Below are 27076 nucleotides of genomic sequence, written 5' to 3' on the forward strand. Positions count from 1 at the left end.
AAATTTCTCAAAATGAGAAAATCGGGTTTCGGTTCCAAAAACCTTTTTAATATGTTTCTAATGATGTTAGGAATATATTCAAGCCAATTTTAAGTTAACCAGATCATGTTTGATCAAAAATTAATTTTTTTATAAAAATAAAAATTTCATTTCTTGATTTGATTAAAACAAACATGCAATGTAGTGTTTGTGTTTTGGTTTATTCAACCATATGAAATATAAAGAAGTTATTGACAAGCTCCTTATGCTTCACCAAACCTTAAAACTCAAATATTTTTTTTATCAAAATTGTTCGAGTTGAGTGGGACATCATCCCGATCGAATGATGCATCAGGTTGATGTTATAAATTATCCCTAGGACTGAGTGAAGTTTCCCATGTCCTTGAATCAAAGTAAGCCCAATTAAAAATATCAAACTTCCAGTTTGATGTTCTTAACGTCCGACCTAGGGCTCAACCAGGGTTCAATCTAGAACCAAAAAAATCAAACCCTTCCTTAGACCCGACCGAGGAAACATAGCCTCAGACTAGCCCCAAGACCTAGAGCTACTCGCACCTCGACCGAAGAATCTCACACCCGACCAAAATTCCTAGCCTATGACTGAAAGCTCTTCACACTTCGACCGAGAGCCTCCTGCACCTCAACCCAGGACCGAGGGTTGTAGCCCAGGACCGAAGTAAATCGTAATCAAGATCGAGAGGGCGGTCCTAAGGCCTGTTTGGTTTAACTTTTATAATTTTAAAATTTATTTTAAAATTTTGGAATCCCAATCCATTTTCTTAAAATCTGAAAAAATAAAAATGATTTCAAAATATTTTTATAAAAAATATTTTGATAAGGATCTATTTATGATTTATTTTTAGATCATAATGCCTTAACTAATGCTTTTTCGGTATTTTCCTCGTCAAATCATCGACATCAATCTTAGGTAACATCATTTAAATATTATTCCACAATTTTAAATGCAAAAAAACTTATATAATGTCTAGCACCTGAAGAATAATTGGTTAAACAAAACGTAATAAAACAAATTTTTCAAAAGTAGAGACTTGAAAGAGTTAAGATCGTTCTTTAACGGGTACTAAGAATAGTGCGAAAGTCTTTCCCGAGTATCACTAAACATCGAACCTAAAAGAGACTCTGGTCAAAAATACGTTTGCAAACGTATAATTTTAATGATTTTAAAAATCAATTAACTACTCTTCTCAAATAAATAATTTTATAAATTAATTATTTTTAATTAATTTAAAATATATATATTTTTTAATCAAATTTTAATTTAATTATTTTAAATCTAAAAGATTATTTGAAATTTTATAAAAATTAATTATTCTTCTTTTAAAAACTTGTTTTATTAAAAATGTATTTTGACACGTAAATCTTAAAATTTTTAATATAAATCTTAAAAAAAAAAAAAAACATAACAAGTTTCAAGTCTAACAAACATAAAAACAAAATTTAAATATTTGAATTTTTTTAATTATCAATCAAATCATGAATAAAATTATTATATTAATCCTAATTTATTTTATATAACTGAAATGCTAAATAAATTTTTAATAATCTAATCTAAATAATTTATTTTTTATTAAATAAGATTTTGAATTCATAATTCATTTTTTTTAAATAACTCCAAATCAAAAGATATCGCGTTTGATGTTGGTAATTTGAGGGTTTTTAGTAGGTATTTTTTATAAACAAAATTACAAAAAAAAATGTTTGAATTTTGAATATTTTGAATTACTATAATATTTTTATATTTCAAATTTTTAAATTAAAAAAAAATGAAAGAAGAATATTTTTAAAATAACTCTAAATAATACATAGGTATCTTAATCTATTTTATTTTCTGCCTTAAATGGGAAGCAGTTTGAAACTAGTCCTAAAAGTCAAAAGATGTTAGAAAATAACTAGACATTAGAGGACACAAAATTTGACCTCACATTGACCCACGGAACTTACAAAAGAAGTAAAATAGTTGACAATAAAATAAAATATATATTTTTTTTTCAATAAAATACTAATACTATATTGTCTTAGGAGACCCTACGACTACTACCTCCGCAGAAGAAACAATCCAATCGTCATCTAATGTGTCCATATTAATATTGGAAAGATTAATTTTTTTTAATTAAATTGATAATATTTTTACACATGCGGGTTCATATAAAAAATAAATAAAATAAAAGTTATCGTGGGGATTTGCTGGCCAAAGAAAGAATGAAAATAAATCACACGTGTTAATCTTGCAACAACAGGTAGTGGCCCATCGCAATCGCCAGCTGTAGATGAATCCAGGCTGGCGCTTTAAACTTAACCGTGTTCGCTTATAATAAATATAAATAAATAAAAGGTACAAGGTCCTTTTAATATATATATATTTCTTTTTTTCATGATATAAAAACGCGTGTCCACTTTGACTAGATTCCTTAACTGAAAATCTTTAACCGTTTCTTTTCAATGGACTTCTTCTCTCACTACTACTCCTCCGATTCACACCAGTTTGAATCCCCTGATTCCGATTCATTGTCACCCAACTCCGACGGCGGCGGCGGCGGAGGCACCTCCGGCTCGCATGACGAAATCATGTTGGCCTCCAGCCACCCGAAAAAACGGGCCGGCAGGAAGAAGTTCAGGGAGACCCGACACCCGGTTTACCGAGGAGTGAGGCGCAGGGATTCCGGCAAGTGGGTTTGCGAACTGCGGGAGCCGAGTAAGCAGTCGAGGATATGGCTGGGGACATATCCAACCGCGGAGATGGCTGCGCGCGCCCATGACGTGGCAGCTCTTGCCTTGAGGGGCAAGTCCGCGTGTCTCAACTTTGCTGACTCTGCTCGGACTCTGAGGATTCCGGATTCCACCGACCCGAAGGTTATACAGAGGGCGGCGTTGGAGGCGGCTGAGGCATTCCGCCCGTCGAGTAGTGGGATGTTAATGGTGAATGTTGAGGAGGAGGAGAACATAATTGGGAATAATGCTGATCATCCAGAGGAGGTTACTGCGGCGGCGGCAGAGATGTTTGTGGATGATGAGGCTGTTTTTGGAATGCCGGGATTGATGGCCAATATGGCGGAAGGGATGATGCTGCCCCCACCGCCTTATAACTCCTACTATAATAATAATAATAATAACTATAACTATGACTACAATTATAATAATGTCGGAGAGTACAGTCATTCTTATTCGGATGACGTGGAAGGTGATGCCAACGTGTCACTATGGAACTTTTAGGGGGAAAACGTGCTTTTCTATTTGTAGTAGCTGACGTGGTGGGTAGGTGATGTCAACATGTCACTATGTGGGACTTTTAGGTGAAAAATAAGTGTGCTTTTGTACTACTAGCTTGTAGTAGCTCTCCATGAAAAGGAGGTGATCCTAGTGAGTGTGTGTGAGAGAGAAAGAAGAGCGTTTGATTGCTGAAAATTCAAACGCTAGCGTTATCCTTGGCCGTGCTTATACATAGATTTTGAATGATATAAGTACGGTCTGGATAAAGGTGTTGTATATGTTGCGTACTTTAAGAGGAATGTAGGGGATCAAATCTCCATACTAGTTTCGTAATTATTAGATCAGTAATTAATGAGAGATCAAAAATCAACTGAAGAAGAATATAGAGAAGTACAAATTTATACATGAAGAAAACAAGTGGAAAATAGCAAGAACATTGAATTACTTATCCTATCAATCAATCATCAATAATAAGAAAAAAGAGGAATAACTATTTGGTCTTCTTGATCAGATTTGTGGTGCAGAACTGGGCGTCGTCTTTGATAAAACTCCACCATATATAGGTCAGGGGAACCGTCGTGGCGTGCCAAAGGGCGTGAGCGTCCACAAAACCCTCGTAAGGAGGGAAGTCGTAAATCTCAAGAAGCATGGCCAGACTACTGCCCATAACTACCACCAATAACTTCCATCTTGAAGGGTGGCGGCGGCTCATGACCGCCCAGATTCCCCACACCAGAAGCTGAGCTATGCCCATAGCCAAGCAGATTTTCATGTTCCATCCTGTGTCATTTTATAATCACTCAGCCTCATAAATTCGTAATAGAAGAAGAAATGAAGAGGCTGGCTTTACTTACCATAATCAAGTTCGTACAAGTTCAAGTATAAGATGTGGGTTGTCACAAATGCAATTATCGGAGCAGCAACCATTACCCTGGCAGCCTCAAGTCTCACATTGAATGCTCGTAGTACAGCGAGAAGAAGAGAGTACCCAAGTAAGGCCACTGCCGAAGAATAATCTAGCTTCTCTGTCAAATCCACATCTCTGTCGTAGTCAAACGGAATGAATGTTGTTAAGCTTCACAAACTATTTGCCTCTTTTAACACCAACATAAATCATCCTATTCAACCTGATTACTATTAACTAACTCCCTAATTATTCATTAGAAAGCAAATGCTGAGTAAACTTACCTGGTATGGAAAACAGCACTCCATAACCAAGAGTTCATTGCAAAAATCGCATAAACATGTAACAAGCCCGTGTATTCATAGTATGTACTCTTATTTGGCCTCAAAGGAAGTTTGTAGTTTTCCAACACGAAAACCAATCCCTCTTCTTGTTGGGAATTTTGAAATGAAGATTACTTTTATACTGTAATCTAGCAATGTGAGATGGGTAAATGCACAGGTTATCCAAGTCTAAAACAGAAGATCAAACACAGAACAAAACAACACCAGATTTACGTGGAAAACTCTCTCAACCTGGAGGGTAAAAAACCACGGGGCCAACCAGCAAATTTCACTATAAGCAAGAAACAAATACAAATGTTCTTCTCAACTTTAAACCCAAAGTTGAGGCATACAAACAGAGAAACCAGATTCATTCAGACTTAAGCTAGTCTAGATATAAGATAACAAGAGATTGAAACCTGAAGGGGAAAATGTAAGAGATCTACTGCCTCCTTCTCTTCTTCTTCCTATGTTTCTTCTCCTCTGTTTCTTCTCTTCTTTGCAGAATGACTTCTCTCTCTAGAAGTGATAGAATGAGCATCATTCTTAGGGTTTTGCTTGTTTTATTAAATGCCTAATTGGGCTGGACCCAAAGGCCCAACAATCTCCCCCTCTAGCCCACGGAGAGAGGCACACCGATCTTCAAGTCATCACTTCGTATTCACGCCGACAAGCCGACAACAAAGCTCAAACTTGTCTTTTGGAACTATCTTCGTAAACATGTCTGATGAATTCTTATCAGTGTGAATTTTCTTCAGCTTCATCTGTTGGCTTTCTATTGCATCTCTTAACCAATGAAATCTCACATCAATATGCTTAGTTCTGGAATGATATGTAGCATTTTTGCTCAAATCTATAGCACTCTGGCTATCACAGAAAACAACTGCATCTTTTTGTTGCATACCAAGCTCCAAGAGAAATCTAATCAACCACAATAGCTCTTTACCAGCTTCAGTGACTGCAATGTATTCTGCTTCTGTGGTTGACAAAGCCACACATTTCTGCAATTTGGATTGCCATGACACGGCTCCCCCTGCAAAAGTAAACACATAACCTGAAGTGGATTTTCTGTGATCCAGATCTCCAGCCATGTCAGAATTAGTGTAACCTTCTAGCACATGTTCACCATTTCCAAAACTCAAACACAAATTGGAAGTGCCTCTTAGATATCTAAGAATCCATTTCACTGCTTCCCAATGTTGTTTTTCTAGATTAGAAAGGAATCTGCTTACCACACCGAATGCATAAGTTATATCTGGCCTAGTGCAAACCTTTGCATACATCAAACTCCCTACAGTTGAGGAGTATGGCACACTTGACATTTCATCCTTTTCTTTTTCTGTTGATGGACACAACTTCTTGCTCAATTTCAAATGGCTAGAAAGTGGACAACTTACTTTCTTTGCTCCTTGCATGTTGAATCTTTCAAGCATCCTTTCAATGTACTTCTCTTGTGACAACCAAAGTCTCTTAGCCTTTCTATCACGAGTAATCTTCATGCCCAATATCTGACGTGCTTGACCCATGTCTTTCATTTTAAATGTCTTGGACATCTCTTTCTTCAACATAGCTATAAACAAAGCATCCTGTCCTGCAATCAACATATCATCAACATAAAGTAAAAGGATTATAAATTTTCCATTAGAAAATCTTTTGAAGAAAACACATGGATCTGCCTTGGTTTTCTGGTACCCATGACTCATCATAAAGGAGTCAAATTTCTTGTACCACTGTCTCGGGGCTTGTTTCAAACCATATAGACTCTTCTTCAATTTGCAAACCATGTTCTCTTTTTCTTTCACTTCAAATCCCTCTGGTTGCACCATATAGATCTCTTCTTCAAGGTTACCATGAAGGAATGCAGTTATTACATCAAGTTGTTCAAGTTCAAGATCTAGGCCAGATACTAGATCTAACACTGCACGAATGGAATTCATCTTTACCACTGGTGAGAAAATTTCCTCAAAGTCGATGCCCTGTTTCTGTCCAAAACCCTTTACAACCAGTCGGGCTTTGTACTTCATAAGTTCTCCATTTTCATCTCTCTTTAGCTTGAACACCCATTTATTTCTCAAGGCCTTTCTGCCCTTAGGAAGCTCCACAAGCTCATATGTGTCATTTTCTTGCAATGACTTCATCTCGTCTTTCATTGCATCATGCCACTTAACTTTGTCTTTATGAGCTTGTGCCTCCTGAAAACTTTCTGGCTCTCCTTCTTCTGTCAACAGGATATACACTGAAGAAGGGTATCTTTTAGAAGGTTTGTGCTCTTTTTCTGATCTTCTTACTTGGGGGCTCTTCTGGCTCCACTTGATGATGTTGCTCCCCCTGCATAGAAGCATCATTAACAATATCATCATCATTACTACCATTCATGTCAGAAGTTTCTTCAGTAACTTCTTCATCATGTTCATCTTCATTTGTTACTGCTGACTGTACATATGAAGGAACTGGTATGAGTTCTATGAACTCATCAACCCTCTCTGAATTCTCGTTGATTTTTGGACTTATCCCTATCTGACCTTCAAAGAACACAACATCTCTACACCTGACAATTCTCTTATTTTCTGAGTCCCATAACCTGTACCCAAATTCTTCATTTCCATATCCAAGGAAAATACATGGAGTTGCTTTATCATCCAACTTGGATCTTTGTTCCTTTGGAATATGCACATATGCTTTGCATCCAAACACCCTTAGATGTGAGTATGAAACATTCTTCTTAGACCATACTGTTTCTGGTATCTCGAATTTCAAAGGAACAGATGGCGACCTGTTTATGAGATAGCAGGCTGTGCGAACTGCTTCTCCCCAAAACTGTTTTGGCAACTTTGCCATCTTCAGCATGCATCTCACCTTTTCTACAATGGTGCGATTCATTCTCTCAGCCACACCATTGTGCTGCGGAGTTCCAGGCACTGTCTTCTCATGTCGAATACCATATTTGGTACAGTATGCTTTAAATTCCTTGGAGGTATACTCTCCCCCGTTATCAGAGCGAAGACATTTCAACTTACTGTCTGTCTCTCTTAAGACCATGACATGGAACTCTTGAAAGTAATTGAATACCTGGTCTTTTGTTCTTATAAAATAAACTTACACCTTTCTAGACGCATCATCAATAAATGTTAAAAAATATTGATTGCCACCCAATTACTCCACTTCAAAAGGACCACACACATCAGAATAAATCAAGTCTAACACATTATGTTTTCTTTCTGATGTCTGACTAAAAGAGACTCGATGTTGCTTACCAAATGGGCAGTAGTCGCATAGATCCAGAACATCATCTTTGGTTGAGGGGATGTGCAGTTTCCTCACCAGAATTCGCAGCCCTTTCTCACTCATGTGGCCAAGGCGTTGATGCCACAGATTTAGAGAGCTTTCAGCTTGTACTGCATTCAGATCATCTTTGAGTACCTTCACATGTGTTCTGTACAATGAGTGCCACGACTTCCCTTTTGCTACAATCATTGATCCTTTGCTGAGTTTCCATTCACCACCACCAAGATAATGCTTGAATCCATCTTTGTCCAATGCATCACCTGATATCAAATTTAGACGCAAATCAGGAATATGCGCACATCTTTCAGTTTTAACCGATGCCCCTGTTCTGTCTGCAAATAAATGTCACCAATACCCACAATGCTTGAGTGACTAGTATTACCCATCTTCACTGTACCAAGATCTCCAACCTTGTACGTGGTGAAGAACTCTTTATTCGGTGTAGCATGATAGCAAGCACCTGTATCAACTATCCACTCAACTCCTTGGTGATCTTCTACATGCAGATATTGTTCCTTTTCACAAGAAAGAATAACTACATCCTCTACAGTTACTGTGGCTGTGGTATTTCTGTTTGCATCATCTTTCTTCTGATTTTTGCCTTCATTTTGTAGTCTTTTCCAGGCTCTACAATTTTTCTTCATGTGACCTTCTTTACCACAGTGATAACATTCTCTTCCCTTAGATTTTGATCTGCCTCTTGACTTGCTATGGCCTCTTGATTGTTGTCGGTGTTCAGGTCTTCCCATGTTCTCTGTGACTAGGGCCTGTGCACTATTTGTATTAGTTGACTTCCTTCTTGTCTCCTCAATGAACAAGCTGCTAGTAACTATACTCATAGTAAACACACCATTCGGAGCTGCATTACTAACTGTCACAACCAATGTCTCCCAACTGTCAGACAATGATCCCAATAGCAATAAGGTTTGATAATTGATTAATCAAGCTCTAAAACTCGTTTAAATGCTCAGCAACACCTGTACCTTCTCTGAATTTCAGATTTACCAACTTTCGGATCAGAAACGCTTTGTTACCTGCCGTTTTCTGCTCATACAATGGCTCCAGCATCTTCCACAACTCATGTGCACTCTTTTCACTTGCTACATGGTGGTACACGCTATCATCAAGCCATTGTCTGATTGTACCGACTGCTTTCCGATTCAGTTTTATCCAATCAGCTTCAGCCATCTCTTTTGGCTTTGCACTATCTCCTTCAACTAGCTCATACAAGTTTTTACAGTAAAGGATATCCTCCATCTTGGATTTCCAAATCTGCCAGTTATTATTTGTCAACCTGATCATTGTGCTATTGCCTTCCATCTCAACTTACAAAAGCACTCTTCAAAATAAACCTAACAGCTCTGATACCACTTGTTGGGAATTTTGAAATGAAGATTATTTTTATACTGTAATCTAGCAATGTGAGATGTGTAAATGCACAGGTATCCAAGTCAAAAACAGAAGATCAAACACAACACCAGATTTACGTGGAAAACCCTCTCAACCTGGAGGGTAAAAACCACGGGGCCAACCAGCAAATTTCACTATAAACAAGAAACAGATACAAATGTTCTTCTCAATTTTAAACCCAAAGTTGAGACATACAAACAGAGAAACCAGATTCATTCAGACTTAAGCTAGTCTAGATATAAGATAACAAGAGATTGAAACCTGAAGGTGAAAATGTAAGAGATCTACTGCCTCCTTCTCTTCTTCTTCCTATGTTTTCTCCTCATTCTTAGGGTTTTGCTTGTTTTATTAAATGCCTAATTGGGCTGACCCAAAGGCCAACACTTCTCTCTCTATACAACTCCCTCCTCCTCAAACTCAACAATCCAAATCGCTACCACCCTCGTCGTCCGCCGCCATTTCTTCGCCGTCCGGCGGCGGTGCCTCTGGAAAGCACCAAACATACAGAGGCATCTGACTGAGAAGTGGGAAATGGGTTTCCGAGATTCGACAGCCACGCAAGACCAAACGAATCTGGTTTGGCACTTATCCGACACCTGAGATGGCCGCAGCCGCATACGACGTCGCGGCACTAGCGCTCAAAGGAAACGAAGTCGTACTCAATTTTCCTGAATCTCTTCGATCCTACCCTGTTCCGGCTTCACCCTCGGCTATTGATATACGAGCTGCAGCCTCCTTAGCTGCGGCAACTAGGTTTATGAAACCGGAGGCGACGGCGGTGGCGGCGGCCGGCGAAGAAACCCTGCTCTTGAAGCCGGATATTGATGACGTGGACGAGGCAAGGAAAGAGTTTATTGATGAAGAAGGGCTGCTGAATATGCCGAAATTGCTGGAGGATATGGCAGAGGGAATGCTGGTGAGCCCTCCCAGAATGGAACAAACGCCGCCGCAGCAGCAGGATAACTCAGGCGAAGAAACTGATCTTTGGAGTTATCCTTAAAAACAAAATATGCATAATTAATTTCAATTAAAAACCCATATACACTATATATATATTTTCAAAAAATATATATGGCTATCAGCATCTACTGTATATCATGTGTGTTTCATTTTCGTTAATTGAGCTTCGTATGTGATCATGATTTATATCCATAAAATTAACTCATTTGGGTGTTTGTTTGTTGTTTTTTATATTAAGAATATTCTAAAATATTATATCAGCACAAAGAAAAATGAAAATGAAAAAAAAAATAATCTCAACAATAATGTGTCATAAAATCTGCTGGTTCATTGGCAATGCATTGGGACCAACTGAAGTTTGCAAGATGCATTTCAGACACATTGAGTGAATATATATATTAGAATATTGCCCATTTCTCCAAGAGTTTAGAATCTTCTAGCCTTAAATTTTACATAATATAAATATTAAAGATGACCCACATATATATATAATAATAAAAATAATAATATATTATAAAAGGTGCTGTCATTTGTTTTTGTTTGTTGATGAATATTTATTGGAAGATAATGGTAGTTGTTGACACTTTTGAATAATGAATCTGATATATATATATATATATATATATATATATATATATATATATATATATATATATATATATATATATATATATATATATATATAAAGGCATAGTCATAGTTTGATTCACTTGTATTTTGATATATATATATTTTTTCATAGGGAAGAACCTTTTAAACTAATTATTTAAAAGACAAAACCATAAAAAATCAATTTCAAAGCTCCTGATGTAGAAAGAATTAAGGTTTCAACCGTGTTTCATCAACACCACGTTTGATTCCATCATTTTCGATTGCAGGTAATTTAAGGTCGACAGCATATAATTACTAAATTAAAGCTTCTATATATCTTTGTTTACTCTTATATATATATATATTAAAAAATTAATTAAATGCTGATATATGTATATATATGAAGGAATCAAACTAGGCCTTGACTGTATGTGTTGTATGATTGAGGGAAATGAGACATGTTTCGTAAAAAATAAGATTTTGTTCTTCACACTTTCTCTTTATGGAGTGGGGACAAATTAAAATGATTGTTTTTGGAGGGTCTTCCTTTCTTCTTTTTCATATATCACCACCACCTTTACCAAGACCGCCATTGGATCAGAATTTAAATGGTCCCTGGGGAAATTTGAGGAGATGACCCTAAAAAATGGGTGAATTACAAAAAGTGCAGAGGATAAAAAAAAAAAAAAGCGTTAGTGACCCCTTTTACTGTTTTTGGACGAAAATGTCCCAGTTGCGTGACGCAATTTTTTATTTTTCAAAAAATTTTAATTATAAAATTTTTTTGGACGAAAATGCCCCAGTCGCATTACGCAATCGCGAGACGAAAAAAAATTGAAAAAAAAAATCTGGTTGCTTCACGCAACTAGAGTTGCGTTACGCAAGAATACAATTATCATTAAAAAAAGAGGGTCACCAGCGCTATTTAAATTATCCCTGCACAATTGGTTATTGTGCCCTATCAGTGGGGTCATTTGCTCAAATTCCCCTAGCGCCATTTATATATTTTGGAAACTTTTTTTTCTTTTCAAAAGAAATAAAATAAATTAATAATATCCGAAAAATATATTATTTTTGAGTTAGTAAAAAACAATCAATTAATTTACATATTGCATTTGAGGATGAGATTGAACCAAATCACTAGTGGTTATTCATTCACATGCAGGTGCGGCGTCGGCGGAGTCGGGATTTGAAATTTTCTCGGGTTAATTCTTTATCAAAAAAATCTATCCGGGCTAAACAAACCAAGTATACAGTCACTAATACTTTTTAGTGACGGGAAACATCAATGACGACGATAATTTACCGTCGTTATTGTCAGACACATAGAAATTATAATGAAGACTACATATAAGAGTGTATAGGTCACTAGAAATTGAATATAATGTCTTGATTAAGGGTACATATTGCCTTGAAAGTTGGGCCTGATTCGGTATAGGTTTTTAAAAAAACTCATACAAAATCAAATATCACTTCACCCCTTTTTATCTATCACATCACTTAAATCATTAACCAAAATACTAAAATATTATCTATTTTAAATTATTATTTTTTATTTTATTTATATATATCAATACCCTTTAAGTTTTTTTTTATCAAAAATAATCATCACCTCCTCAAAATCATCACCAATCATTATTTTTTTCTCCCTCTAAGATTTTAAAATAACCCCAAACCAAACAAGCTTTTAAAGTCTTAAAATAAATGCGTGAAAAGCACGATCAATTGAAGTTGGACAATTCACATGTAAACGTTGGTCGTGATTTTCAATCCAAAACTCACCGGTATATTATCTCATAGCTTGTCCTGCGATTTTTAAAAAAGAGTACTGTTTATTTTATACATATCATATGTTTAAAATACTTCTTGAAACAAGCTGATATGATGCTCAAACGATCCTCATGATTGCCTACCAAGCTCCCCTAAATTATATATATTTTTTATTTGAAAACTCGGAAATATTTTCCTTCACTTCACAATGATGAGGTAGATAAAGATGGGTTCATCCGCCAAAATAATAAAATAAATAAATTAAATTCATTCAAATTTTCCTTCATTGTAGGCTGGTAGCCTCTTAGCCCAAAATAAGCCGGACTAAAGCTCTCCATATATTTTCCTTCTCTACGCAGAAGTAGAATATGAGGAGGGTTCATCAACCAAAATGTTATTTTTATTGTGTTCAACTTAATATATAGTCTCAAACTTATTTAAATAGGCTAAATTGCCCAAAATCTAAAAATGAGTTATCATTACAAAATTTGATATTATGATTAATATTGATACGTTGAAGAATTGGCCAAGGTTTATATATGTATGTTATAGGTCAAATATCTAATTTTCAAACTTGAGAATTAATCCAATTTTTTTATTGTTATTTTCCTAGAGGGCTTAGGCCTTGTTCGGATTCAAGTTTTTTAAAAAACCTAGAGGGAGAAAATAAATAATGATTGGTGATAATTTTGAAGAGGTGATGATTATTTTTGATAAGGAGACTTAAAGGGTATTGATATATATATAAGTAAAATAAAAAATAATAATTTAAAATAGAGGGTATTATAGTATTTTGATTAATGAATTTAGTGATGTGATTGTTGAGAAGTGATTGATTTGAAAATTGATTTGGGTTGAGTTTTTTTTAAAACTCAAAGAGAACCGGCCATTAAAGAAGAATTGGGTGCTTTTTATATTAGGCTTAAATTTTATTTATTATTTATATTTCTTTATGTCATTATATTATTGTTGTGTCATGGTGTTTTCATTTATGAGAAATAATTGAGAATGTAGAGTCCTCCAAACTTGCTATCTTATTAATATATATTAAAGAAGTCAGGATTTATATGTGTATTAAAGTTGCTTGGTTACTTTTTTTTTTTTGAGAAATATTCATCAATAAATAGGAAAATAAAGTTTTGAAAAAAGATGCATAAAACCAATAAATAGAATGCAACCCAAACATAAAAAAAAATAAAAATAAAATATAGTATATATAAATTTACAAAACAAAAATAAACAAAGTAATGTGCAAGAAACAACCACCGGTGAAAAAGGGGTCAAAACCGAGAGTTTTTACTCTCGGTTTTTGACTCTATAACTTTCGGTATAGACACATTACCGAAGGTTTTGGTAACTCTCGCCATCCCTCGGTATTGACTCTTTCGTTAAAAACAATTGGGCATTTACCGAGAGATATCGTAGAGTTTTCGGTTTAGATACCCTAGAGTAAAACCGAAAGGTAATTGAAAAACTTTCGGTTTTCCTCTTTGTGGAAAAACGAGAGTTTTACAAATAACTCTCGGTTTTTCCATTTGAAGAAAAACCTAGAGATTTCAATATTACTTTGGATTTTTTCCCGTAAATTTTTAAAAATGTGCGGATTATTTTGTTTGCAACCAAAACCTCGCAACTAAAACTTGTTCAGCCAAACCAATATATCAATAATAAAAGAAATGCCACATACATTAAACGATCACATTAAATGATCATTATCATTACAAAATTCGCAACCAAACTAATAATCCGAACAATCTGTTATAAATTCAAATTGACACAACTACTAATGAAAACATGTTTTGAATCGAAACAACTTTAGCTTGTGGGGGGAGGAGGTGGTTGTTGCTTCATATACAATTCGATTCTCTCCATTCTTGCGTTCATCTCTAACTTCTCACTTTCCATTCTTGTCACAATTTCTTCCTTTTCCACTTGCATTTCTTCCATTCTGCGCCTTCTTTCTTCATCTCTCTTCTCCAGTTCCCCCAGCTTTAACTTCATTATTTGATTCTCTTCTAACAATCGCTCATTGTTTCGCTGTGAACTGTTTCCACTTCGACGATCCTCGCGAAAGTGTGTGGGCCGGACGCCTGATCCCATTCCGAACACTACACCGTGTTTTTGTTGTCCGAACACCCTCTCCGTCAATTCAAAATCTGATATTCCCGGTTCGTTACTAACAACCTCCTCCATCTCAACCTGCACAATTGAAATAAAGTATCATTTCTATAATAAAAAACTAGGCATATTCAATTCACTTACAATTTTCTCTTGCACGTGTTCGTTCGGGACGGGTGTTGGGTTTTCTTTTGTCGGTTTTGGGGTACGGGTCTTCTTAAATACTTCAATGACAGACGATGCCCGTCCCATTTCAATCGTCTGTTGAAATAAATGATTTATATAATTAATAACAATCTTTAGATTAATTTATTACAAATAATGTACTTACCAACTCTTCTTCAATTTGTGCAAACGGTCTACTTCTCGTTCGATGTGGGAATTTCAGCTTCTTCCTGTTAATAATATTTGTACGACTGTTTTTCTGTATTTGAAACAAAAAATGAAGTTAGATTAATTAATATCAACTTTTATTTGAATTATGAAACCGTACCTTAAATTTTTCTGTGAAGAAATGGTTGCGACACACAAACTCCCAATCATCTCGATCGTAGTCTGGTGGAGGATTAGCCAGTACCGCCGCCTCGTCTCCTTTGTGGACACGAATATATGTTTTGTTCAAATCTGACCGACATCTATCCCATATCTGATTGGCGTGTCCCAATCCGGTGTTTCGAAAAGACTCAATATCACCATTAGTAGCTTCGAACGGAACTTGAAAAATATAACATCCAAATGTTAAAAATAATTATTTAATGACGTAATGTATAATCAAGTAATAAGTATTACCTTGATAGCAGTCCACAGTGAATCCAATTGGTCTGCACTTAAAGCCTTCCACTTTAGAAAATGGTGTGAGACGGCTGCGGGGTCCCGGATAATTGACCCCACATGTCTAGACCGTCGTGTTCTTCCCACGTCTGTACCGCCTGGCCTCCCATCCTTCTCTCTAAACGTAAGAGGAATCATTGTCCCCGCTACCCTCTTAGACAGCGCAATATTATTGTTCTTCCCCCGTCTCTTGCGGGCAGAAGATTCTTCAAAATTATCAAAATCATAATTAGATATGTCAATCAATTAAAACACTAACTAATTTGTAAACGAGTTACCTGTCGATGATGGGTCGGGAGTGGAACCGTGCTCCTTCTCGTCATCCTCCTCGATAGGCTCCTCGAGACCCTCGTCTTCAGCCTCATCGTCATCCACCATATCAGCAAACGTGCTCTCTATAAACTCGTGGAGCTCCGAAGCCTTAACATCCTCGTCTGTTGGGGGAGCAGTAGCTATCGGGACCACAGCAATAGGTGGTTGGTCTCTAGAAGACGATCCTCGGTGCTTTAAGGATTCGGATTGGGCAAGTAGGTTTTGGTAGCTTTTATCCAATTTCTTGGGTGTCTTCCTCACACTCTTCCAAGTTGTTTTAGGACCTTCAGACATTCTTAATGCACACCATTAATAAAAATGAGTGAATAATTGAAATAAAATAGTAATAAGAATGAATATAAAGTAAAAAATATAAATCTACCTAATTAATTAATCTGAACTATATGTTTGTAAACCGCGGTTTTATTTTTGTCACAATCTTCCAACCGGGTCGGGCTGACATATCAAGGGCGTAAAATACTTGTTTCGCTTGACTCGCCAATATATACGGGTCTTGACTTTGGGTTTTCAAAATTCGGTTTACATTTGGAATGAAGAAATTGGAATTAGCACTTGGGTTGGTTCGAGATAGTAAATAAAAAATAGCTGTGAAGTGATTATATATGTTATTCGCTTCACATCAATAACACTAGTCAAACAAAGCCTAAGATTGATTTCTATTTTCACTTCTATGATAATAATTTTTTTTAATTTCATCCATAATTAATGAAAAAGTAAGTATTATTTGAGAGAGTGAAATAAGAATATATATGAGATGAACAAATTAAGACACAAATAACGTCAATTACAGAGCTGTAAGGTTTTTCAACACAACGATCGAAAACTAGTTAGCCGAATCTACAAATATCAAAACTGTATATAGTTTTTTTTTTACTTTCCTAATTTTGGTATAAAAAAATAAAGAAGAAAGAAAGATATTTGTTATGCATTAATTGTTTGTGGGGAGGGGTGGGTACTAGAAGACTCGGTTTTGACAGGTAAAAGATCGCTTTCACTTTCACTTACCTTGAGAATTGTCCCTACAAATCCCTTATTATACGACCTACCCATCATTCATTCCCACAAAACCATCTTCCCCTACCTTTCATTATTTGCTGACCCATTCCATGCCATTTATTATTTGATCATAATATCTTAGGCCTCGTCTAATCTCGATCGACTTATTTTCAAATAACTCACAATCCAATTTACCATATATATTTCAAATCGTTATAAAATAATAAAGTTATTCAAATAACTCATTACATTCATACAACCAGGTTAATTTGTTTCAATTTTGTACCACAAGATTAATTAATCAAATAAATACATGTACATTTGGTAATGAAAAGATTTTGAGGATTAGACACATTACCTCAATCATAAAAAATGAACTTTCAATATCACTTCACCTAATGAAGCACTGAAATTAATTACGGTTGTAAACAAATTAACTACATTCTACAATATTATTTGAAATACGAAATTGCATTATACATTCTACATTTTAACTTGTTTTATATACAAAATATCTTAGCCTGAAAAATGAAACTTGAATCATATTTTTTTAGATCATATCATTTTAAAATAAAACATTTTTAATAAAATTGAATATGGATTAAATTTAATTGATATATCCTAATAGGTTATAATGATAAATTCTGTACAAAACATTGGAACAAAAAAATAGTCACTCATCCATCAATAGTGGTTTGTATTAATTATTTTCGGTGTTTTATGTCATTATAGAAACCTTAAAATAGTTTTATTTATTATTATTGTCTGAGCACTTTACAAAAAAAAGTTCAGATAGTGATCGGTGTCAATTTATTTGAACCTGTTAAGGAAATAATGTAGATCTTTGATTTAAAAAATATATATATAAAATAAAATGCAGAACAGTAGCTTTCATGATTAATTAATAATTTTAAGAGTAAATAAATATATTTGAGAGTGAAAAAAAAGTAAATGAAAATATTTGAGAGTGAAAAAAAGAATTATCCATAAATCATAATTATCAATATGTCATGTCTAAAAGACAGCTCATAAAAGAGATTTGTAGAAAACATGGTCCCACACGTTTCCGCGGAAAAAGCCCATTATTTGTCTGGTAGCGATTAACTGTCATGTATACCGTACATGCGATTTTAACTGACTCTCAACGTACGATATGGAAAGCACCGTTTTGTCAGTTTTTGCCACGTCACACTCCCCCACACTGCCACCTGTCAACCTTATTTACTTCAATCTTTCACTGCCAACTGCCAACAAATTATTGGCTCCATTTTTAATCAACAATTTATCATAGCCTGTTGTATGCAATCTGTTGATTGCGTGTTTACTGTTTCATTAATAATAATAATACTTTATTATGGTTTTATCTTTCATTATCCACTTCTAACTTATATTAAGCACCTGTATATTCTTATTATTATTTTAATAGTATATTAACAATCAGTTTATTTATTACAACTTGTTTGTCTTTCTTTGGATGGATATGTTATATTAAACACAAATAATTTACAATTATTAAATACTTTTTAATTGTTATCAATTCACAATTTTATATCATATTATTTTAATTCACAATTTTATAATAATTAAATCTAAGTTAATTAAGGTATTGACCAAGAAAAATAAATAAAATAATTTGGAATAAATGTTTTACTCATTTTATCTTAAAATAATTTTAAGAAAATAAAAGGGAACTAAAATAAATTATTTTGGATAAATGTTATATCCATTTCATTTCAAATAAATTATTTATTAAACCCGAAAAACATAAAAAAAAAAAATTAAAAATAAATAAATGGGCAAAATAAATGTCATATTTATTTGAAAATGGAGCAAAAAGATATTGAAAAAATTAATTTCAAAAAAGCTTCGAAGGCTAGAAAATGGTCAAAATCTATTACAACCGAAATTAGAAGAGATCAGTGCAACACAACTCAAATCAATTAGATGAGCATCCAACGCTCATTAGCCAACCGCGTAGCCCACTGCAACGGAAGAAAGATATATGTTTCCGCACAACACTGGATCAACTAATGAGCTAGCGCTTCAGCGCCATTAGCCCAGACGCAACAGAACGTCCAAATGCGTGCGAAAAGTGGACGGAGCATCAGGCGTTCATTTTTTAGCCCGAAAAGACATTGTTTCTTCTAGTTTGTCTTCTTCTTTGCGACGACAAAAAAGATAAGAACAAATTTCATCTTTTTATTTTTCAAAGATGGAACTTTGTCATTTTCCCACCATTTTACTTCGTTCAAAAAGTGAAATGATCACACTACTCTGGTGACCATTTCCCCTATACTCCGAGGCAGCATCATTGCCTATATGGGCAACTGGCCAAAGATCAAACAAAATTTCATTAATGGTCTTTTGAATCCGAGCCACTTGGTCGATCAACCGAAAGCAAGAGATCCATCCTCAAGCCCTCAATCAATCCCGAATAAAAATTCGTCATTTAAGATCTTCATGCTTTTCTAAAATTTTGAAAATTTTGTGTAAGGCTGCAAAGTTCAAATCCAAACATTCAGGAATTTTCTAAAAGGGTTAAGGAGTGGTCTCTAACTCACAATAAGTTTCCAATCATACTATAATTCAATCTAAAAGTTTAAATTGAAATTTTTACATTTTAGTTCGACTAGTTAAATATATTCATTTATTATCTGATTTCTTGATTGGAAAATGATCTTAAGATTATTTGTAAGCTTTCTATAAAAACAAAACAGAACCAATCTACCTAAATCAGAAATACCAAAATTTGATTTTGAAATTTCCTAAAATCAGATTTCTATTCTAGAAACCTTTCTACTATGTTTATAATGATGTTTTGAATATATTCAAGTCAATTCCAAGACATCCTGATCATGTTTGATCAAAAACTATTTTTTTTATAAAAAAAAATATATTTTTTGATTTGGTTAAAATAAACATGCAGTGTTAATGTTTTGGTTTCATTCAAGCATATGAAACATAAGGAAACTATTGACAAGCTTCTTATGCTTCACCAAACCTTAAAACTCAAAAACATGTTTCTTAATCAAAGTTGTTTTAGTTGAGTGGGACATCATTTCGATCGAATGATGCATCATGTTGATGTTATAAATGATCCCTAGGACCGGGTAAAGTTTCTCATGTCCTTGAATCAAAGGATTAAAGCCCCAGTTTAAAACATCAAACCTCTAGTTTGATGTTCTTGACCTTCGACTGAGGGCTCAACCATGGTTCAATCTAGAACCGAAAAAATCAAACTCTTCCCTAGACCCGACCGAGGAAACTCACCTCAGACTACTACCCTAGGACCTAGAGCTCCTCACAACTCGACCAGAGAATCTCACACCCGACCGAGAATTTCTAACCTATGACCGAAAGTTCTTCACACTCCGACCGAGAGCCTCCCGCACCAGACAGAGAGCCTCCCGCACCTTGACCAAGGAACCTCAACCTAGAACCAAGAGTTTTAGCTCGCGACCGAGGAAAATCGCAATCAAGACCGAGAGGGCCGATCCTAGGGCCTATTTGGTTTAAATTTTATAATTTCAAAATTAATTTTTTTATTTTAGAATCCCAAACCATTTTTTAAAATCTAAAAAAAATGATTTCAAAATAATTTTAGAATATTTTTACAAAAAAAATATTTTAATAAGGATATGTTTGTGATTTATTTGTAGATCATAATGCTTTAACTGATATTTTTCAGGTATTTTCCTCATCAAATCATCGATATCAATCTTAGGTACCGGCATTTAAATACTATTCAATAATTTTAAATACAAGAAAAACTTGTGATATGTCTAGGACATGAAGAATAATTGATTAAACAAAACGTTATAAAACCAAAATTTCAAAAGGCAAGACTTTATAAAGTAAAAATCGTTCTTTAACGGGTATGGAAAATATAGTGCAAAAATATTTTTCCCGGGTATCACCACACATCGAACCTACAAGAGACTCTGGTCAATTATACGTTTGCGGACGTATAATTTTAATGATTTTAAAAATCAATTAGCGACTCTTATAAAATAAATAATCTTTTAAATAAATTATTTTAATTCATTTAAAATAAAGATTTTTTAATCAAATTTTAATTTAATTATTTTAAATTAAAAAAGTTATTTGAAATTTAATCAAAATTAATTATTATTATTATAACTAATATCAAAATATTAAAACATATTTTTATATATTTTTTAAAATAATATAAAAAATATTGACACGTAAATCTATGTTAATATTTCATATAAAAACAAAAACTAACAAGGTCTAAGAGTAATCAACATAAAATCAATATTTAAATGTTTGGATTTTTTTTATTATCAATCAAATCATGAATAAAATTATTATATGAATCCTAATTTATTTTATATAATTGAAATGTTAAATAATTTTTTTAATAATCTAATCTAAATAATTTATTTTTTATTAAATAAGATCTTGAATTCATAATTCTTTTTTTTCAAATAAGTACAAATCAAAAGAACTCGTGTTTGATGTTGGTAATTTAGGGATTTTTAGTGTGTATTTTTTATAAAAAAAAATTATAAAAAAAATGTTTGGATTTTGAATATTTTGAATTACTAAAATAATTTTTATATTTCAAAAAAAATGAAAGAATAATATTTTAAAAATAACTCTTAATAATACATAGGTATCTTAATCTATTTTATTTTCTGCCTTAAAGGGGAGGGCAGTTTGAAACTAGTCCTCAAAGTCAAAAGATGTAAGAAGACACAAAATTTGACCTCCACATTGACACACGAAACTTACAAAAGAAGTAAAATAGTTGACAATATAATAAAATCCATTTTTTTCAATTTTTTCAATAAAATACTAATACTATATTGTGTTAGGAGACCCTACAACGACTACCTCCGCTGAAGAAACAATCCAAACCGCCATATAATAATATTGGAAAGATTATTTTTTTTAATTGAATTGATAATATTTTTACACATGCGGGTTCATATAAAAAATAAATAAAATAAAAGTTATTGTGTGGATTTGGTGACCAAAGAATGAAAATTAAAGATAGGCCAAGTGGCCAACCACGTCAGCATGTAAAATAAATCACACGTGGTATTCTCGCAACAATAGGTAGTGGGCCACCATCACAATCGCCAGCTGTACCAGGCTGGCGCTTTAAACTTAACCGTGTTCTTCGCGTATAATAAATATAAATAAATAAATAAAAAGTACAAGGCCTTATAATATATATATATTTCTTTTTCTCATGATATAAAAACGCGTGTCCACTTTGACTAGATTCCTTAACTGAAAATCTTTAACCGTTTCTTTTCAATGGACTTCTTCTCTCACTACTACTCCTCCGATTCACACCAGTTTGAATCCCCTGATTCCGATTCATTGTCACCCAACTCCGACGGCGGCGGCGGCGGAGGCACCTCCGGCTCGCATGACGAAATCATGTTGGCCTCCAGCCACCCGAAAAAAACGGGCCGGCAGGAAGAAGTTCAGGGAGACCCGACACCCGGTTTACCGAGGAGTGAGGCGCAGGGATTCCGGCAAGTGGGTTTGCGAACTGCGGGAGCCGAGTAAGCAGTCGAGGATATGGCTGGGGACATATCCAACCGCGGAGATGGCTGCGCGCGCCCATGACGTGGCAGCTCTTGCCTTGAGGGGCAAGTCCGCGTGTCTCAACTTTGCTGACTCTGCTCGGACTCTGAGGATTCCGGATTCCACCGACCCGAAGGTTATACAGAGGGCGGCGTTGGAGGCGGCTGAGGCATTCCGCCCGTCGAGTAGTGGGATGTTAATGGTGAATGTTGAGGAGGAGGAGAACATAATTGGGAATAATGCTGATCATCCAGAGGAGGTTACTGCGGCGGCGGCAGAGATGTTTGTGGATGATGAGGCTGTTTTTGGAATGCCGGGATTGATGGCCAATATGGCGGAAGGGATGATGCTGCCCCCACCGCCTTATAACTCCTACTATAATAATAATAATAATAACTATAACTATGACTACAATTATAATAATGTCGGAGAGTACAGTCATTCTTATTCGGATGACGTGGAAGGTGATGCCAACGTGTCACTATGGAACTTTTAGGGGGAAAACGTGCTTTTCTATTTGTAGTAGCTGACGTGGTGGGTAGGTGATGTCAACATGTCACTATGTGGGACTTTTAGGTGAAAAATAAGTGTGCTTTTGTACTACTAGCTTGTAGTAGCTCTCCATGAAAAGGAGGTGATCCTAGTGAGTGTGTGTGAGAGAGAAAGAAGAGCGTTTGATTGCTGAAAATTCAAACGCTAGCGTTATCCTTGGCCGTGCTTATACATAGATTTTGAATGATATAAGTACGGTCTGGATAAAGGTGTTGTATATGTTGCGTACTTTAAGAGGAATGTAGGGGATCAAATCTCCATACTAGTTTCGTAATTATTAGATCAGTAATTAATGAGAGATCAAAAATCAACTGAAGAAGAATATAGAGAAGTACAAATTTATACATGAAGAAAACAAGTGGAAAATAGCAAGAACATTGAATTACTTATCCTATCAATCAATCATCAATAATAAGAAAAAAGAGGAATAACTATTTGGTCTTCTTGATCAGATTTGTGGTGCAGAACTGGGCGTCGTCTTTGATAAAACTCCACCATATATAGGTCAGGGGAACCGTCGTGGCGTGCCAAAGGGCGTGAGCGTCCACAAAACCCTCGTAAGGAGGGAAGTCGTAAATCTCAAGAAGCATGGCCAGACTACTGCCCATAACTACCACCAATAACTTCCATCTTGAAGGGTGGCGGCGGCTCATGACCGCCCAGATTCCCCACACCAGAAGCTGAGCTATGCCCATAGCCAAGCAGATTTTCATGTTCCATCCTGTGTCATTTTATAATCACTCAGCCTCATAAATTCGTAATAGAAGAAGAAATGAAGAGGCTGGCTTTACTTACCATAATCAAGTTCGTACAAGTTCAAGTATAAGATGTGGGTTGTCACAAATGCAATTATCGGAGCAGCAACCATTACCCTGGCAGCCTCAAGTCTCACATTGAATGCTCGTAGTACAGCGAGAAGAAGAGAGTACCCAAGTAAGGCCACTGCCGAAGAATAATCTAGCTTCTCTGTCAAATCCACATCTCTGTCGTAGTCAAACGGAATGAATGTTGTTAAGCTTCACAAACTATTTGCCTCTTTTAACACCAACATAAATCATCCTATTCAACCTGATTACTATTAACTAACTCCCTAATTATTCATTAGAAAGCAAATGCTGAGTAAACTTACCTGGTATGGAAAACAGCACTCCATAACCAAGAGTTCATTGCAAAAATCGCATAAACATGTAACAAGCCCGTGTATTCATAGTATGTACTCTTATTTGGCCTCAAAGGAAGTTTGTAGTTTACCAACACGAAAAATGATACCCAACCATGAAATTGCATGGCAAGATTAAGAGCAGACAGTGCCACAGAGACAGGCTCCTAGAGATCATGTTTTCTCAAGATAAGCAAAAGCAGCATGTTATTATATATACTACAATGGGAAAAGATATAATATGAATAAACCTGCATGCCATAAACACGTTGGAACGGCCACTTTCCATGATATTTGACAGGCATACCACCAAGGCTATTTCTCTTTTTCTCTAGGGTAAGCATGCAGTTGTATCTGCATTCACTAAGGCAGTCCCATTGTTTCCACTGCAGGTACATTGGTTCTTGCAGATACCAAGGGCCTTCCATAGGTTTTCCATCAGAAGAGAATTTGCATCCAGTTTTCTGACATTGCTCAACACAATTACTGGTAGAAAAAAATCATGACAAATCAACCATTGTTAAACAGACTTCAATAATATAATGACAGTTGCTGTAAAAGAGAAAGAAAAAAACTATCTCAACCTCAATAACTGTTACCAATAAGGGGAAAGGACATCAAAGATTGAACTGAATATAATGGGAAGATAAGAAATAAGGCTAACAAATAAACACAGCCATCATCACTAATGAAATTTATCCGCAAATCAGAGGGAACTTCAATATGCAAGGTAAGTGGTAAATAATTGGATGACCAAATACTTGATTCATTTAAGGCTTATCAATCCACAAACCTTGAATTAATAACACATAGAAAGAAACTAGTTCCCAAAAGATGTTCCTGGAAGTGTTGAAAGCAATCAACAAATGCAGTAACATAATCAGAATCTTTTGCAATCACGGGAAATAAGGCATTTATTGCCGAGGTTTCATTTTCTCTTCCATCTCGTCAAAAATAAAAAGATTTACCAGATCGTAGAAGTCCACAACAGAGCTTAAGGAATAAATTGTCAAGTAACAGAGTCAGCCTTCTAGGTAGAGAAAAAATGTTCTAAAACAACAAAACATATCTAGGTTCCAGGGTAATGACCTGGACATTCTGAGACATATGGGTACTAGCTTCTAGCCTTTGGATAAGCAAGTGGTCATCTAGATAGATCTCATTTTAGTCCTTATTGTACCAAGCAAACAAAATAATTCCTCAACCAGGGCATGATGAGTGCAAAGTTAAGTATTCATATGCATAACAAGCTTTCAAATAAACTCTAGTAGAATAGGCATCTGCTTCTTTTGATCCTTTTCTTTGTGAAAACAAATGTCAACATTTCCTGGATCTACTTTTATTCCAAGGAAGTAATGCATCAGATTATTAATAGCAAATGTCTTCATCATGTGCTCATTGCTCCTAATATAGATAAGGTCATTCACTTAGTTACCTACAGAGTCAATATTGATATTTACCTTGATCCTTTGACATAAAGTGAAGGTCCCTCCTGAAACTTAACTAATTAAAAAACCCATCAATTACATTGTATCATCCTGGGGATCCTTGCATGAGTCCATGAAGCAGATTCATTAATTATCTTTCATACTTTTTTTTGTTTCCATCAGTAGCAAATCCTTGTGGTTCCATTATCACAAAGTTGTAAATTTCATAATATTTTCTTAAAACTTTCTTTCCTTAGAATGGATCTATGTGATGTTATATTCTCTCTTCGCTCTAATTTGGCTTGGACCATTTACCTCTTCATCTTCTCAGCCAGTTTATAATGTTTGTACTTGGAATTTGGTATTATGATACGCAATTTCATTATCAATTCCAATATGCAATTTCATTAAACTGGACGTCTGAGCTGGAGTTTCAAGTTTATTTTCAAGATCAATAAGCAAACCTAGCCAAATTGAATATGAAGTAACTGAAAGAACTCTACAGTATTTGCATGGGACCATCAATTATGACATAAAGTACACCTTTATAAACTGTAAGGAATCAAAGAAACAAAGTACTGTAACACAACTAATCAAGCAATCTGGCTTAATACTACAAGGATTTGATTAGGAAGAAGAAGAAGAATCTTTTGCAACAAGTCAATTTTATACCAATAGCAATCCACTATATATCACAGAAAAACTAAATACATAGCTATCAAGAGTGCCAATAATTTCTACAAATGAAGAAGCCTATTATTTTGAAGGAAATACAAATAAAGAATTGCAGCAAGACGGAAGAGCATCATTTATCTATCAAGCATTTTATACTAATTGCGACTGCTTCATATTACTGGCATCAAGTAAATAGACTAAGAAGAAATAGGAAAAGATCGACGGTATTATTTACATCCGAAGTGTGAAGAAGTAGTCAACGATGAAATATTAACAAAGTATAGAAGAGAAGAGAAGAAAAGAGAAGAGAAGCTTGCCTGTAAAGCGGATCGGCGTCGCCAGCACTTGCGTGGATTGCAACGGCGAGGTAACATGAGTAGAACAGAAGCAAAGACAATCGACATTGTGCCATCCGATTCATAAAGGATAGATTAGAGACGGAATTTGTTGTATGAAGATAGAAAGAAAAGAAAGATCTATAATGAAGAAAAGTAATTGATCGATCGATCGATCGATCAATCGATCCTCTGGCCCGCCGGAAGGGAAGTAATGAACTCAGTGAGGGCGAATGGGCGACGGCGAGGAGTCAGTCAGTCAGAGTCAGGGGATACAGATACCATTTTTATTTTATTTATTTTATATTTAAGAAACGTCGACTTCTTTCGCCCATTATTTATTTAACTTGTCGTTAAAGCCCATTCATTTTACCGTTAGTACCAATGTTTCACCTTAACTTCTCAAAGCGCACTCAAGCCCCCACTTTTATATTTTTAAAGTAGTTTATGTCCCAATACTTTTTTTAAAATTTTGATGAAACTTTTCTTTTCTCTCAATTTAATATATATTTGTATGGGTAATAATCTAATTAATTTTGGTGAATATTCTAATTTACTTGATACAAAAATATTATCCAAGTATAATTTTATTGATGAATGTTAGAATAATTGAGGTG

General features: G+C 34.9%; 2 protein-coding genes and 2 pseudogenes across 3 annotated transcripts; 3 read left to right on the forward strand and 1 right to left on the reverse strand.

The window, feature by feature from the left end:
- The first annotated feature begins 2420 nt into the window (after positions 1-2420).
- On the forward strand, positions 2421-3581 carry LOC124928560 (dehydration-responsive element-binding protein 1E-like). Its single transcript, XM_047468800.1, has one exon. It carries the CDS (start codon positions 2461-2463, stop codon positions 3229-3231), a length of 771 nt encoding a protein of 256 aa, XP_047324756.1. The 5' UTR covers positions 2421-2460; the 3' UTR covers positions 3232-3581.
- Positions 3582-3586: 5 nt separating this feature from the next.
- On the reverse strand, positions 3587-26732 carry LOC124928559 (post-GPI attachment to proteins factor 3-like). Of its 2 annotated transcripts, XM_047468799.1 has the most exons (6): positions 26442-26732; positions 24274-24508; positions 24087-24189; positions 4417-4510; positions 4083-4270; positions 3587-4008 (listed from the first exon to the last, which is right to left on the reverse strand). In XM_047468799.1, the coding sequence occupies exons 1-6, from the start codon at positions 26543-26545 to the stop codon at positions 3719-3721; spliced, it is 1014 nt and encodes a 337-aa protein (XP_047324755.1). In that variant the 5' UTR covers positions 26546-26732; the 3' UTR covers positions 3587-3718. The 2 variants fall into 2 exon arrangements, with proteins under 2 accessions (XP_047324755.1, XP_047324754.1); XM_047468798.1 differs by lacking the exons at positions 3587-4008; positions 4083-4270; positions 4417-4510 and adding exons at positions 23163-23584; positions 23659-23846 and having other exon boundaries at positions 23993-24189; positions 26442-26730.
- LOC124931478 lies at positions 9503-10150 on the forward strand (annotated as a pseudogene).
- LOC124928561 lies at positions 21996-23162 on the forward strand (annotated as a pseudogene).
- Positions 26733-27076: the final 344 nt, after the last annotated feature.

The sequence above is a fragment of the Impatiens glandulifera genome, chromosome 3 (genome assembly GCF_907164915.1).
Source record: "Impatiens glandulifera chromosome 3, dImpGla2.1, whole genome shotgun sequence".
In the NCBI taxonomy this organism is placed as follows: Eukaryota; Viridiplantae; Streptophyta; class Magnoliopsida; order Ericales; family Balsaminaceae; genus Impatiens; species Impatiens glandulifera.

Bases quoted from the DNA above. Each gene is read 5' to 3' on its own strand.
- LOC124928560 (XM_047468800.1), top strand. From the start codon at position 2,461: ATGGACTTCTTCTCTCACTACTACTCCTCCGATTCACACCAGTTTGAA.
- LOC124928559 (XM_047468799.1), bottom strand. From the start codon at position 26,545: ATGAATCGGATGGCACAATGTCGATTGTCTTTGCTTCTGTTCTACTCA. The intron at 24,190-24,273 runs GTTTATTCATAT...CATGATCTCTAG, and splicing joins AACGTGTTTATGGCATGCAG to GAGCCTGTCTCTGTGGCACT. The intron at 4,009-4,082 runs GTAAGTAAAGCC...AAAATGACACAG, and splicing joins CTTGTACGAACTTGATTATG to GATGGAACATGAAAATCTGC.